Source organism: Sminthopsis crassicaudata, chromosome 2 (genome assembly GCF_048593235.1).
Source record: "Sminthopsis crassicaudata isolate SCR6 chromosome 2, ASM4859323v1, whole genome shotgun sequence".
NCBI lineage: Eukaryota > Metazoa > Chordata > Mammalia > Dasyuromorphia > Dasyuridae > Sminthopsis > Sminthopsis crassicaudata.
The window spans coordinates 263,553,597-263,569,079 of NC_133618.1; the positions used below are offsets into that span (position 1 = coordinate 263,553,597).

Consider the following 15,483-nt stretch of genomic DNA (forward strand, 5'->3'; position numbering starts at 1 on the left):
GTCACAAGCTCCAAGGAGCTCAAGTTTTCTTTTGTTTCAGGTGCTCTGTCATAGTAGGTTATTAAGGATCCTTCCAGATATAACTGTGTATTATGTATACGAATTACTATTAATATTTTCATCTTATAGCTGAGACTTACTGCTTTAGAAAGCATTGTTCAGGGATGCCTGTGAAAAAAACCAGCACTATGGTTGTTTGCTGAGGTGATTGGCTGACTTCCTGGGAGTTATTGCCTTTGGTGATGTGAATCCTATTTTAGGACTTGGGTAGAGGTTGGATCTGCTGCATTGACATACTCCTATGAATTCTGATGAGCTTGATGATTTTTCTCTTTAATTTCCCTCAACAAAAATGGTCACTAACATAGTTTAACATTTGGCGAACTTCATCAGTAAATGGAGTACTAACCCTGCAAATTTCACAAAAGGATTATATAGATCTGAAAATGTCAGTTTTGATGAAATAAGGGGATGAGGGAGATATGATTTGTTAGTTATTTTAACCTGGAACAATAGCAAAAAAAAAAAAAAAAGAAAAAGAAAAGGGGGGGGAAAAAAGAATAAAATAAAGGATCACTTTAAGTGGGAGCAAGTTCCAAAATCATTGGAACACTCTTTTTATAATATAAGATTAAGGACAAGAGAAATTAAACTAGATAGAAATACTTCAGTTTTTAAAAAGAATCTTAATATTTTGATTTTCAAAGGAAACTCGGTAGCTATCTGCTTTAGTCAGGACGAGGAGGAGACTTGAGAAAAAATCATTGGGGAAAACTCATTTACCCTCACAGATGTCAGTTACCTCAGCAATTAATTAGGGCATTTCTGTCTCATGGAAATTGTGGGAATGATTAAGAAAATACACAAAAGCAAATTTAACTCTCTGAAAAAATGATTTATCATCACAGTTTCATTATCAATTGTAACTTGATAACTTTACAAAATATTTTACTTGTGTATAGCTTATCTCCATATAAACATAGAAGATTTATGACTATATTAAGGAAGAACTACTAACAAATTATAATAAATCAGCAGTTTTAATTTTATGAAAGAATTTTTTGAGTTTAAAACTATTATCTTTTTTTAATTATCAGTTTTGATTGACAAGGAAAATGATGGCTGAGTTTAGTAGTTCTTTTTTGCTATATAGAACTATACACTGGTTATCAGAAAATCCATTTTATCTCTTGTCCTTTGGCACCAGTCTTCCTAATTTAAAGAGTAGGCTATAGTTAATGGCAGCATCTGGCATATAGAAAATACTTAAATTCTTATGATTGATTTATAATTCTATAACCACATTCTAGAACCAAAAGATATTTGAGGAATTATCTGGTCTACTCTCTAGCTAATGAATCTTCCCCTAAAAAATCTCTGAAAATAGTATTCATACTTTGCTTAAACATTTCCAGTTACAGTGACTTTTACTGCATTGTGAATCAATCTATTCCATTTTTAACAACTATATACGTATACCAGAGAGAGACAGACACAGAGACACAGAAAGACAGACAGAGACAAAGACAGAGATAGCTAGCTAGACAGAGGGAGAGGAAGGGAAAGAAAAAGGGACAGAGATTTAAATAATGAATGAGCAAGTAACTAGCAATATTTTAAAATGATCTAAAACTAGTGATCATATTTTACTTAATTATAACTCTACATAATCTGAATTTAAATACATGTAACTACTTTGGGGGATTATTTAGTCTTACTATTTGGGTTTTAGCTGTATTCTATGTTTAGAATTTTAAAATACTTAAATTTTTGGAAATTTGAGTTCCTTTTCATTTGAAGATTCACTTTAATACAAATTACAAATTGGTGAAGACATAAGACAAGTGACAAGATATTTCATATAAATAGCTATTGGACATATTCTTCTAAAAGTGGAAGACCTTGATATATCTTTTAACTTATGCTGGCAGGTTCATTTCTTGAAAAAAAAAAAAAAAGTAACCAGAAGACTCTTTGTTGTACTTAACACAAATCTACCAAGAAGACCTAGGATGGTAGATCTCTTGAGCTCAGGAGTTTTTGTTTTATATTATGCTGAATAGATTAGGTGTTCATATTAAGTCTGGTAATATGGTGAGTCTCTAGGAGCTAGGGGCTGTCAGGTTATCCAAGAAAGGGCAAAACAAGTCAGAAATGGAGCCAGTCAAAGCTTGAGTGTAGATCAATAATGAGATTGGGCCCTTGGATGGCCATTGTATTTCCAGCCTGATTGGAAGTCTCAATCTCAAAGGGAAAGAAAAGAAAAAAGAGAGAAGAGGGCTGGGAAAGAGATGGAGAAGAAATTGAGGAAAGAAAGAAAAAAAAAAGAAAGTAAGAAAGAGGAGAGGAACAGAGAAGACTTAACCTTAGTTCTATCCCTTAAATTTTCTTATATTTTGTCAAAACTATTAAACATATTATTTCATTTTAAAAGATAACAGCATCTGGTAATTTTGTTGTTCTTGTTCATTGTTCAGTTATGTTTGACTCTTTGTAATCCATTGGACTATATAGCACACCAGGCCCTTCTATCCTCCATGGCCTCTTGAAGTCTAAATTCATGTTTGTTTCTTCCGTGGTATGATCTATCCATTTCATTCCCTGCTGTCTTCTCCTCTTATCTTTACTCTTTCTCAACATCAGAGTTTGTTCAATGAGTTCCATCTTCTCCTTATGTGACCTTCCAATAAATATCTTGAACTAAATATTAACTAATTAAGCCTTAAGTAAGTAAGCTTTATATATTGACTGATTTGATCTCTTTTCTGTCCAAGGAACTCTCAAAAATGTTCACTAGCACCACAATTCAAAAGCCTCAGTGCTGCAGTACTTAGTTTACCTTTTTAAAAAGTTTACAGTTATCCATTGCTACTGGAAAAACTGTAGCTTTAACTATAGGGATCTTTGTTGGCAAAGTGATGCCTCTTCTTTTTATTATGCTGTCCAGATTTGCCATAGCTTTCCTTCCAAGGAGCAATTGTCTTTTAATTTCATGGTTGTTAGTCATCATCTGTGGTGATCTTTGAGCCCAGGAATATAAAATCTGATACTGCTTCCATTTCTTCTTTCTCTATAAGTGATGGAACCAGTTGCCAAGATTATAAAGTTGTTTGGTTTTTTTTAATGTTACATTTCAAGCCAGCTTTTACATTGTCCTTCACCTTCATCAGGAGGCTTCTTAATTCCTCTTCACTTTCTGCCATCAGAGTGGTATCATCTGCATATTTAAGATTATTGATACTTCTTCTGGCAACCTTTTCTAGCTTTTGATTTATCTAGCCTGAAACATTTTGTTAAGCTGTTTGAAGGAAGTGAGAAATTATAAGAAAATTCTCCATAAGATATACATCTTTCCTTGATACAATTCAACATTATTTTCACTCATGCCTTCACCAATACTTATCTACTTCCCCCTAAAATCCCCAAATTGAATTTTCACAGTTTGCCAAAGAGACTCCATTCCCACTAAGAAAAGCAAATTCCTCATGGTCGTTGGTCCAAAGATTTCATTATCCTCATACTTCAATATTATAAACAGAAGATCCTTTTCTTAAGAGACTAAAATCAAGGAAATAGTAAAGGCCTTCTCAAATCCCTAACTCTTCCCATCATTCTCAGGAGAAAACCCCACAGACTAAGAAGGGAGTCAAACAAGAACCAATCAAAGGAGCAATCAGAAGGGAGGAGAAAGAAAACAAAGAGAGCAGGAGGAGGAGAGGAGAAGAAAGAATTCCTTGAAGAAAAAAAAATGACAGAAATCTTGGGAGAAAAGACTGTCTTCTTAATACTCCTTCAAAGTCAATGAAAGAAATAATAGACATAATCAAATATGTAATCTAGACCTTATGAGAGAAGATTTCAAAGTTTCTGTGTAAAGATAATTGTGATCATGCAAAGCAGTAGAAACATTTGTAATGAAATATTGACTCAGAAAACCACACATTAATATTATCTGTTGTATTATAACAAATTCTATATCTTAAAAAGGTTAGACATGAATTTATGAGAGTAAGATATCTAAGAAAAAAGTCAGTGCACAGAAAGTTCTCAAATGAACTATTTCTAAAAGGAATATAAAAATGTTAGAAGGAGGAAATATATAACTAAGGGGGCATCTGAGAATAACATGTACCTGTATTTCTAAAGTCTGAAGAGCTAAGTCACAGAATGAACTGGAGCTTGTGAAAAATATTAAAGACAAGAAAAATGGTCTTTTAGGTACCACCACAACAGGAAGAACAAGTCCCACAGCTTAAGGACCCTTGTGAACAGATGATAGGAAAAATCTGAGTCAATTTTTATTTTTTTATTTTTTTTTGCTCTCACTATCAAAGTTTCTCTTCTAATTGAAGATAGTACTACATAAAAATGAGTAGTAGAAAACAAAAGATTGAAGACTGGTGTGGCTAAAAAAAACTAAATGCTTTAAAAGAATTTATATATCTGGGTCAAAGTGAATTAAATCCTTTGATTCATAAATAACGATTAAGAATATATGTTGATCATCTTTGGGAAATCATAGAGAAGGAGAGCTACCAGAAAACTGGTGATGGATTTTCTATATTTTCACAGAGAGACTAAAGAAGACCACTAGATACTATAGACCAATAAACTTATTATTGGACATTGGAAAAATTTTAGGATGGAATATTAAATAGATGTAAATAGAAAAATAGATGATTATAAAAGAAGATAGTAATCATTTGGATATAAACTTTTTTCCTAACGGACAAATATCAAACTGATAACTTTATTTTTGGCAGGGTTATCAATATAATTAGAAGACAGTCATATTATAGATACTAGTATATATTAATTTCAATACAGCATTTGACATCAACTTTCTTGTAGAAAAGAGTGAAAACCATGCTTTGATATTTTAGTTATGACAGATCAGTAATTGTTTAGCTAGATGTTCCTTCCAAACTGTTGATTTAAGTATTGGTAAATTAATGAGATATTTCCAGTTGAATGCCATGGAATTATACTTGGTCCTGACCTTCTTAGCTTTTTTTTTCTTCATCATGGACTTAAAGAAAACATCAAGGGCAATAATGATAAAACTACATATTGTACAAAGCTTGGAGAGCTGCAACACAAACAATTCAACTAATATCACACAAACAAAATTCAAAAAGTTCTCAATGTATGCTGGAACAAATAGGGATAGGGATAAGAAATAAACTATGATTCAATTGGCACAGGGAACTCCCAGGTAAGAACATTCTTTGTGTTAATGTAAATCAGCACCTTCTCTGCAATTTAGTCTTAGAATGTTACTTAAACAATGAGTGCCCTAGGATCACAGCCAATATGAGGCAGAGGCAGGACTTGAACTCAGGTTTTCCTAGCTTTGAGATCAACTTTCTCATCATTATATTATGTTGCTTCCAATTATACTAGAACAATAGGTTAAAATAAATAATTTAATAAAGATGAATTAAAGTCTGAGATGTAAAACAAATAAACAATTACACATTTCTAGGATGGAAGAGATATGGCTTGACAGTAATTCCCCTGAAAAAGAAAAAAAATTTCATCAAGGAGCCAGTAATGTGACATGCTTGCTAAAAATACTGGTATCATTTTAGGCTGCAGTATAGTACCTAAATCAAGGGAATTGATAGCCTATTATAAACTACACTAGTTAGACCATCTGGAACTATGTGGTTAGTTGTAAACATCATAATAGGCACATACAATTTTTTTAATGTGATTAGGAAACTGAAGAGACTAGAAATCATGTCACATGAAGAATGATTGAATAAACCAGAAATGTTTAGCCTAGAGAATAAAATGTTTCCCTTTTCTGAATGAGGGTAAGATAGGGGAGAAGGAAGGAGAAGTCTTTCTCTTAAAATATTTGAAAATCTTTGATGTGAAAGATAGATTAGACTTATTCTGCATGATTTAAAAAGGATCAATGAGGCAAGGGAAAGATAAGGAAGAAAATTTTAAATTAATAAAAGGCAGCATTTTCTAAAGTTAAGAGAGTGTTATTTTGAGAAATCATCTGCAATCAGCAAAAATTCTCAGGGTATGGCTAGACAAAGATCTCCAGAGATGTTAGAGGGGAAAATACTGCATTAGGGTTAGGGGAATCTAAGTAAGGTGTTTTATGTCTGATTCTAAGATTCTTTATTTCAGTGTTATAAATAGTCTTAATTTAGGTAAAACCCTAAGATGCAGAAGTCTGGAAACTAGGCTCTATTTTTCTTTCTTTTTTAAAGCCATCTTCTTCCATGTTATAGGCATGTGTTGAGATTTTCCACTTTCATGTAAATCTATTCAAACAATGGCATTTTAGCTCTTTTCTGTGAACAGTACTCATCTCTATGGAAGGAACATGTTAGCCAAACACTTTTCTACCGAACTCATGTTTTGGGAAATGCTGCTTCTCCACTCCCATAATTTTCCTCTTGGTTTTTGTGGTAGAGATTTAGGATGGTAAAATGGACATAGAGACAGACAGTATCTCAAAATATGTCTGTCTAGCTAACTCATGACATTAAGTAATAGCTGCAATGTGATGCAGGTGGTGGTTGTTTCATGAAATTGACAGATAGGAAAACTAGCCATTACTGGGATGTCTTTCTGGTTTATAGATATGAATATTTACATATGTATACAGAGTCTACATGAGTACTTAACACTGTCACTTTCCATTAGGCACATATCTAGATCACTGTCTCTTTACTTGTAAGTACAAGCTTTAAATCACATAAGGAAAGAAACCTGTCTGTGTCTAACATATCACTGGTGATATTCACACTTGAGAAAACTTCACCTTGTTGGATTTATTTTAACTCGAGCCTGATGGATGGCCTTGGGAACTGTGGCACTTTGAAATTCATGAGAGGAATTCAAATTGATGAATTTTTTTTCTCCCTTATTTTAAAAGGCATTACCAATTTATCATTTCTGCCAAGAAGAGGATTCTGGTTGATGTGAAAATGAGAGCAGTAGGCCTGACAGGCACTAGAATTTTGTTTCAAGGCATTGGCTTTAAATTTGGATCCATGAATTTTTTTAAAGAAAAAATTTGACAACTGTGTTTCAATATAATTGGTTTCCTTTGTTATCTTCTGTGGACTTTTTTTGTGTGTATTTAAAAGCAATATTCTGAAAAAAGGCTTCACTAGATAAACAAAAGTGTCTGTGACATAAACAAAAAAATAAAAAAATGTAAGAACCCCTGTTTTAAGAGTAGTTTTGCCCAAATATGATTGTTTAGTATATGGAAATCAATTTGTTCTTAGAAATGAATTTCTCATGAAGAAAATCATGCTTGGTAAATGAGATTTAGTTGTGACATTTAATTGAAATGGAAATTCTTGATATGAATTAGGAAATATGATATAAAATTTCTCTTGGGTTGTTTGATTTTTAAAGCTCTGGACTTCAGTCTAAGTATTTTCATTACAATTGACACAAAAAAGTTGAAATTTGAGTTATGATACTTTACTGGGATTAGTTATACTTTATGACAGAAAGGGAATCTATTTGGGTTTGCAGACTATTAAGGGGGGAGAGACAAATGATATTTTAGAAATGCTAGTTGTATGTCAGCATGGCTCCCATCATTAGATGGAACTTGACCACAAATTTGACTACTTCTTTCTATATGGTCACTGTTTTTGATAATTCCTAGTGGAAATCCCAGTCTGATGTTTTAGATTAGCTACAGGAAATGCAGTTCACCATTTGAATGCATGGGGAAGGCCCAGACTTTCAGAGTGATTTTATAAGGTAAGTCACACCCTTATTACTGTAACTGTGATGTGTTGCATTAACAGGTCTCAATTGTAGGATTAACCCTTTGTGTGTTCATGTGCATTTGAAAAACTAAACAATAAGTGACAAAGAGAGATATAAAAAGATGATCAAGATAACTCATTTTGATCACATGAAAGAGATAGATAAATAATTTTAGTGATTTAAAAAAATAACCACTATGCCAAGTAAAGGTTCTATTCCTCAAAACATGTTCTATATAGTATCTTGAATTATTTGAGTCATATTTTAATGGAATATATTTATTTTATTTTAGATTCATTGTATTATTATTTTTAATCAAAATTAATTAGTAAAAGAAAGTAGTATCGTCACTTACATATAAATATCAATATCCATATTAGGGAAAAACTTACATGCTAGAATTGTGCTTCATATATTCAAATGAAGAGTGTGTCCCGTGTTCTAACCTGCATAAGTAGATTATTTAGATTAAAAAAGCTTTTTGCATTGAATTCTGTGTCTGGATTAATTCAGTTTTTGGTCCTTTGTCCTACTGACAATACAAAAGTGTTTACCTAATAAGGTTTCATAATGCATGTTTCTTTCATATGGATGCTGTCTGCTTTTTAAATAAATCTCTGTAATGATTTACTTTAGTTCTCAAAACATTCTCAAGACTAAGTCATTTTCGTACTGTTTCTGTTCTGGATTTTGCTACTTCCCATCCTCATCTTAAGTAGCAAATAGACTACATGCATAATCACAGTGTAAACTGCAGTGTTTTCAGACACAATAGAAGGAAGGATTTTTCCCCTTTAAAATGGGAAGCAGAAAAAAAAGGAAAAAATTGTTAATTGTTATCTATATCAAAATTTATGAAATTCTGCACTCCCTCTATGGTTGTTTTATGCCATTAAGAATTGTTTTGTCAGACAGTTTCCTTTGATTGTACATGCTTTAAAAAAAAACACCAAAAAAACCTTGAAGGTATTTTGCTTTCTTATGTGTTGTGATATGTATTGTTTTATGTTGTGTCCTTCATTCATTACAACTACATTTAATGCCAGTAGTAACTCCAGTGTCCAAAGGGGAAATGTAGAATGAGATTTAGAAGTGAAAAAATTGTACTGAGGTTAAAGTTGTGAAAGGAGAAATAAATTGCACCTCCCAGTTCTACTTCCTGTGAAGAGAGTAGTCTTAGAAAGAAGCAGTTTTTTAAAAAAGAAAAGAAAGAAAAGAGGAAGCATAACTGAAAGGAATTGGTTACTAAAAACATTACTATTTCATGTTACAATAGCAGGAGAATACATAGGGAGAATAAGAAGCTTGAAAGCCTAAAAACATTTACCTTGAAAGAAGTAGCAAAAGATATAAAGGACAATGACAATTGAAAAGAGCTGTTGTTTTTATCTGTCCTTCTAAAGTAAAAGGGCAGACTGGACTTAACATTCTGGATACCAGAAGTCTGCCTAGTAAAGAAAGACTAAGCAAACACTATCAGAGATCACAATCTATGTATTGCTACTTTAAAGACCTTTAACCAGATAAGCAAAAGAAACACCTGCCATACACTTGGATAATTTGACAGATGGCCATAGCAGAAATACTGCCCCCTATGTGATGAAGCATAATAGATGTTTTTGTGTTTCCACTTTTTTCCCTTTAGAAAAAAAGGCCATCTGGTCTGAAAGGTCAGTGTGAAATGCTGCCTGGCAGTCCATTTCCCAGCTGGCTTATTTTAAGCTCATGTTACTCATGAATCCAATTTTCAATTGGGTAGCAATGGCCAGTTAGTGGAGCAACTTGTGCAAATATAGAGCCTCACAGATGCATGACACTGCCATAACAACCTCCAATGCCAGTTAAATAGATATATTTACCTGTCACATGCTTAACAGTGACTCTGAATGCAGTGGTGTGTTGGCCGCTACGTCTTTGGTTGCTCCTACTGGTCTTAAAACATCACCTTCATTCTGAGTTTGCTCAGAATGCTAGATCTGGAAGAGAACTTAACTTGCAGATGAAGAAGCTGAGGCACAAAGAAGTTAAGGAACTTATCAAAATAACATGACTGATTTATAGCAGTGTTAAGACTTGAACTTAACCTGATTACTAGCCTACAGTTACTTCATTTATGCCAAGAATTCTTAAACCAATAATCCATGGCTTTTAAGGGGCTTAAGGATGGATTTCAGGGAGTCTATGACCTATGAACTTAGGGGGAAATTACATATTTATTTTCATTAGCTTCTCTCTGAAATTTGGAATTTCCTTCAATTATTTAAAAATATTATTCTGAGAAAGGACCTACAGGCTTCACCAGATGGCTCCATGATACAATAGAAGATAAACCCTTGGTTTAGGTAGAGAAGTAGCTTTTCTTTACTGACTTAATTTGGACATATCTATGAGTGTGACTCAGAAATAGTGATTATGACCAAACCCTTTGAGGAAATCGAGTCCTAAAAACAGAGCTCTGAAGTAAAGGTATAGGAAAGAAAAGCTGAAATTTACATAAGGATTTCTGTAAGTTGGATTGAGATTTTTACAGCCAACATCACTGATGACCTTTTATGTATGTGTTGATCTTTTTTTAGGCATCTCCCTAGAGGGTTTCATCAAGGATGGCTTCACTGAACAGTCAGCATACAAAGACAGCCCCGGGAGGGATGGAGATGTATGGGTCTTGGGCTACAGGTCAGGACCAGCCTATCCCTTCCTGGTCCATGAGGAAAAAGAGAAGCCCAGCAGGAGTGAATTGCATTTGGACCTTCATGTGAGTATTTCAGTAGAACTCTGGGTTTTTGTGCTATGCTTTTATAATCAGTAGAGACTCATTTAATATTCTTAATTCATACCTATTTTATATAATGTGCCACATCATTCGCAAATTTGTTTAGATCAGAAAGATATTATTTTAAAATTTTGGCTTTATAAAAATGTGTGCTGGAAAATGATGGGGGGTTCTCAAAACTGAAGTGAAGTTACTGGGCTTGGAGCATGGGATGTATCAGAAGTGGAGTCAAAAACACAACTTAGATTTCCAGTTTCCCTCTAAGTTGGTCATTAAGAGTTTATTAAATGCTTATTCTATACCAGGACTTGTGCTAAGTGATGAGGATATAAAGAAAGACCAAAACACAGTTCCTGCCTTAAGGAGCACTAATAATAATAGTAGTAATACTGATAATATGTACGTACACACATATGTGTGTATGTGGGGGGAGGGTTAGCTAATATATATATGTGGTCAACTATAACCCTAGAATTGTGCTAAGTGCTCCACTGTTACTGTATTTGATTCTCACAACAACCCTGGTAAGTGAATACTATTATTATCCCCATTTTACAGATGAGGATACAGAGGGAGGCCAAGGCTAATTGACTTGCCCAACGTCACACAGTACTGTGAGGCAGGATTTGACCCCAGGTCTTCCTCATTCCAGTCCCCACTTATAGGGGGACCATGCAAATAAATGTTTACGAGCTATAAAAGGTACAAATAGGAGTGATTCTCAGAGAGAAGGCACTGCCAGTGAAAGGAGGGGCAGAACTGGTGTGAACTGCATGGAAGGACTTCGGGGAATCCCCAAGGCAGAGAGGAGGAAGGGCCACCATTCCGGGCATGGGAGACGGTCAATGATGGATGGAGGCAAGAGATGGAATATCGTGTTCATGGTATAGCAACATAGTCAAAGTGTAAGAAATAATGCCAATGAACTTGGGAGGAGTTAAAAGTCTTTAATTACACAACCAAAGAAGTGTGCATTGTATTGAAATGGAACTCTGAATTGTATTTGTCCTGAAATTCAAGTCCTTCCTTTGGTGCCCATTGGCTGAGTACCAGATGTACAACCTATCAGGAATGAGTAATCTCCCACGTGACTTCGATGGCTATTGGCTGAGTATCAGAGATGCAACCTATCAGGAGTGAGTAGTCCCTCCACATGACATAGATGCCCATTGGCTGAGTACCAAAGATGCAACCTATCAGGAGTGAGTAATTTCCCCCCCCCCATGACTTCGATGCCCATTGGCTGAGTACCAGAGGCCACAACCTATCAGGAACACATATTTCCTCATGTGATTGAATCCCCCCAAGCCCCTGATTACATCATTACTCCTCCCTCGGCATTTACCTTATTTGGATGGATTTCAGTCCTTTACCTAATTCTTTATTGGCTGAGGACTATCCTATCTGGAGAGTCTACTTGCCCCAGTCTCCTCCAGTCGGAGTCCCCTTACCTGGATTATATTTTCCCTTTTTAATTTTTATTTCCTAGTTCCAAGTCCTAGCCTTAATTTCTTAGGTTTCACTTTTATAATTTAAGTTTTATAACTGTGGAAACTAAACCCCCACCCAGTTCTCCCAAAGGGGACTGAGTCATAGACCATGTGGAGAGCAGAAAAGTGTGAGAAGAATGGGAAGGTAAGAAGGGCCATTAAATGGCAAGCAGAGGATATTATATTTCTAGTGAATCAGGATCCGCTAAAATGTGAATGAACCAAAAACAACGTGGTCCGACTTAGGTATGAAGAAAATCACTTAGGAAAGCAATTGTCAGATTTTGAGCAACTACCACTGTAGTGGTTTGGATGATAGTCCGAGTAATTCTGTAATAATTCCAAATTGGTTCAATAATACAGTCTCCTTAGAAGCCATTAAAAAAAAAAAAAAAAAAAAAAAAAAACCTCTGAAGTGAAGAAATTTCATTGAAAACATTTGTACTGCGGAGACCAACGCAGCCTATTCCACTTTAGGATAGTTCTAATGGTGAAAGTCTTCCACCCTCATTTTCACCTCACCGGCCATCATCAAATTTATGACAATAGTTGAAATTAACCAAGCACTTATATAGCATTTTACATTTTGCAAAGTTATTTACAAATATGATCTCATTTTTTTTTGTCTCTACTATGAGGAAGGTGCTATTATTATTCCCCATTTATAGATAAAGAAATTTTGGCGAGCAGAGGTTAAAGAATTTGCCTAGTGTCACATCACAAGTAAGTGTCTGAGGCAGAATTTGAACTTAGATCTTCTTAATTCCAAGCATTTTATCCGCTGTTGCTTGTTTGTCTCCTTGATATTCCACCCATTGCTTCTAATTCTACTGTTGGGAGGTAAAAACAAACACATCTATACCCTTTTCCATATGAGAGCCCTTCAAATAATTAAATCTTCCAGTTTACTTTCTCTCCATCTTCAACCAATTCAGCTAAACTAATCCACACATGGTATGACCTCAAAGTCCTTTACCATTTTGTATGTACTCGATATACTCTCCAGTTTAGCCAATATCCTTTCTAAAATATGGCGACCAATTAAATGGAATTTAATTAAATGAAATTGAATTAAATTAAATTAAATGGAAATGGAACTGATTCACTTCCCTATTACTGATTCTTTTTTTTTGCTGAGGCAGTTGGGGTTAAGTGACTTGCCCAGGGTCATATAGCAGGGGAATTTAAGTGTCTGAGGTTGGATTAGAACTCAGATCCTCCCAACTTCTGGGCTGGTGCACTCACTATCCACTACACACCAGCTAGACTGATTCACTTCCGAATAGGTAACCTATATAATTCATGAGGATCTTTTTAGAAAGAAAAAATTATTTTCCCTTTTTTTCATTCATTCATTCAATAAAATCATATCCAACACATTTAATAAGCTCTTACTGCAGATAAAACACTTGTTTTTAGGGAGATATTTACCTTCCAAATAAGCTAAGCTAAAATAACTTGTCATGCTCCAAATATTCTTCTGACTCTAGTTCTATCAATTATCTTCAATTTACCTTTTTTTTTTAATGTTTTAAAGCAATTTCTTCTCTCCTATAGACCTCCAAATTAAGTAAGTTAAAACAAAAATAAATAAAACTTATAGTTAAAATATGCAGTCCAAAGAAAAAAAAAAAAAGAAAAGAAAAGAAATTTCCTCACATTGGAGATGTTGAAAAATTTATGTCTCATCAGTCTCAAGCAAGAAATAGGTTGGTTTTTCCATCCCTGAATGAAATTCTCTGGACTCGTGCTGTTTCACTACATGAAAAAGTTCTAAAATCTTTCAAGGTTATTTTTCTGTACAATGTTATTATTATATTAATTTTTCTCTTACTCTGACATCCCTTTGCATTAGTTCATAGAAATCTTTTAAATTTCTTCTGAATCAATCCATTTTGTCACTTTTTATTACCTTTATATATGAGAATTTGTTTAATCTTTCTCCAATTTGAATTTGGATCCAACAGTAGTTAAATGAACATATTTAGGGTACTTTGAACCCAGCCAGAGCGCTCATTAACATTTGAATGTACCTGTTGCCATAAACTTATTCTTTATCTCATTACTTTCAGACTTTGTACCAGTTTGCATGGCTCGTTTGGATTATGCGATATTATTCACAGACATGATGATTTACTTGATCAACTAAAAGCAGCAGAGAGTGTCACAGTTTCCAAAATCTACTGTGGGCGAACCTTTAATTTTCCTGTGGGAAACATAGATTAATAATTATCTTCTCTTCTAGAGAAGCAACAGACCTTTCTCAGCCAGGCTCCTCTAAAGGCTTTTTGAAATTAGCCTGCAGGTTAGAAATAGCTCTTTAGGAGTTGACATGGACTTTGCTAAACATTAGTCACTTCCTATTTTTCAAACTAGTTTCACAACTCTAAAATGAAGGACTGAAGTCTTAGAAGGCAATAGTGACATCTATTGGTGGAATAGCTGGAGAGAATTTAAATGTAGATTACTGAATTTAGCAAGACTCCCCTAAAAGCCATTGGAATCATATATTGCTGATTTTAAAATCCTAGTTTCTGACTCATATATTCCTTTTAAATTAATATAGCTTATAAAACTGTAATTTACAGTTGGAAGAAACTTTATAAGTCTAGAATTTAAATCTAAGCCTCCATTTTACAGATGAAGAAAGTGAGGCTCAGAGAAGTTAAAGTCATAAAGCTAGTAAATATTTGAGGCAGGATTTGAACTTAGATCTTTTAGAATCTAAGTAAGGCCAGTGCTTTATCCACTGTGGCTTGTAGTCTCAGTTGTAATTTTCAATGTTTATGAGTAGGCCTTAATACTTTATAAATAATAGCTTCTCGAGTTATATTATTTTCTTGTTTATATACTGCTCTACAGCATTTCTTTAAAGGTAACCATGGTAAATAGCAAAAGACATTTTTTCTCCCAGTGACTTGAATAGTTAAGATGAGATAGTGTTCTCAGGAGAAAAGGGAATAATATCAGTACCATTTTTTGACCAGTCAGCAGGCATTTATTAAGTAGCCAATATGTGTTGGGCACTGTGCTAAATGCTAAGTGCTGATCAAGGGAGACAGTGTGTTACAATGGAAAGAGTATTGATCTTGGAATCACAGGAGCCAAGTTTAATCTTGTTTTTTTTCATTTCCAACCTGTGTGACAGTAAGCACATCATTTAATTTATCTGGTCCTCAGTTTTCTTATCTATAAAATCCAAGATATTGAACTAAATGATTTCTAAAATGCTTTCTCCCTCTAGTTTTATGATCCTGTGATATAGAATTACTCTTCATACTCTATTTTTAGCTCTGTTTCTGATTGAAGTGTGACCCTAGGGAAGTCTGTTAACCTGGCCAGGTCTTTTTGTATTTTAGAAATGTTTTTTTCCTCATTCACTTGTCATTGAAATTTACCACGTGGGCAATTAAAATATATTTCTTCCTAGACCAGTACTACATATGGGATTAGGTAGGTTCA

General features: G+C 34.1%; 1 protein-coding gene across 2 annotated transcripts in view; it reads left to right on the forward strand.

Moving 5' to 3' along the window:
• The window catches only part of FMN1 (formin 1), a 513,415-nt gene that overhangs the window by 167,259 nt on the left and 330,673 nt on the right, over positions 1 to 15,483 (forward strand). For both annotated transcript variants that reach the window (XM_074289191.1, XM_074289190.1), the window contains one exon: positions 10,335 to 10,513. In XM_074289191.1, coding sequence (XP_074145292.1) covers positions 10,335 to 10,513 — 179 coding nt within the window. The remainder of the gene's footprint in view (positions 1 to 10,334; positions 10,514 to 15,483) is intronic.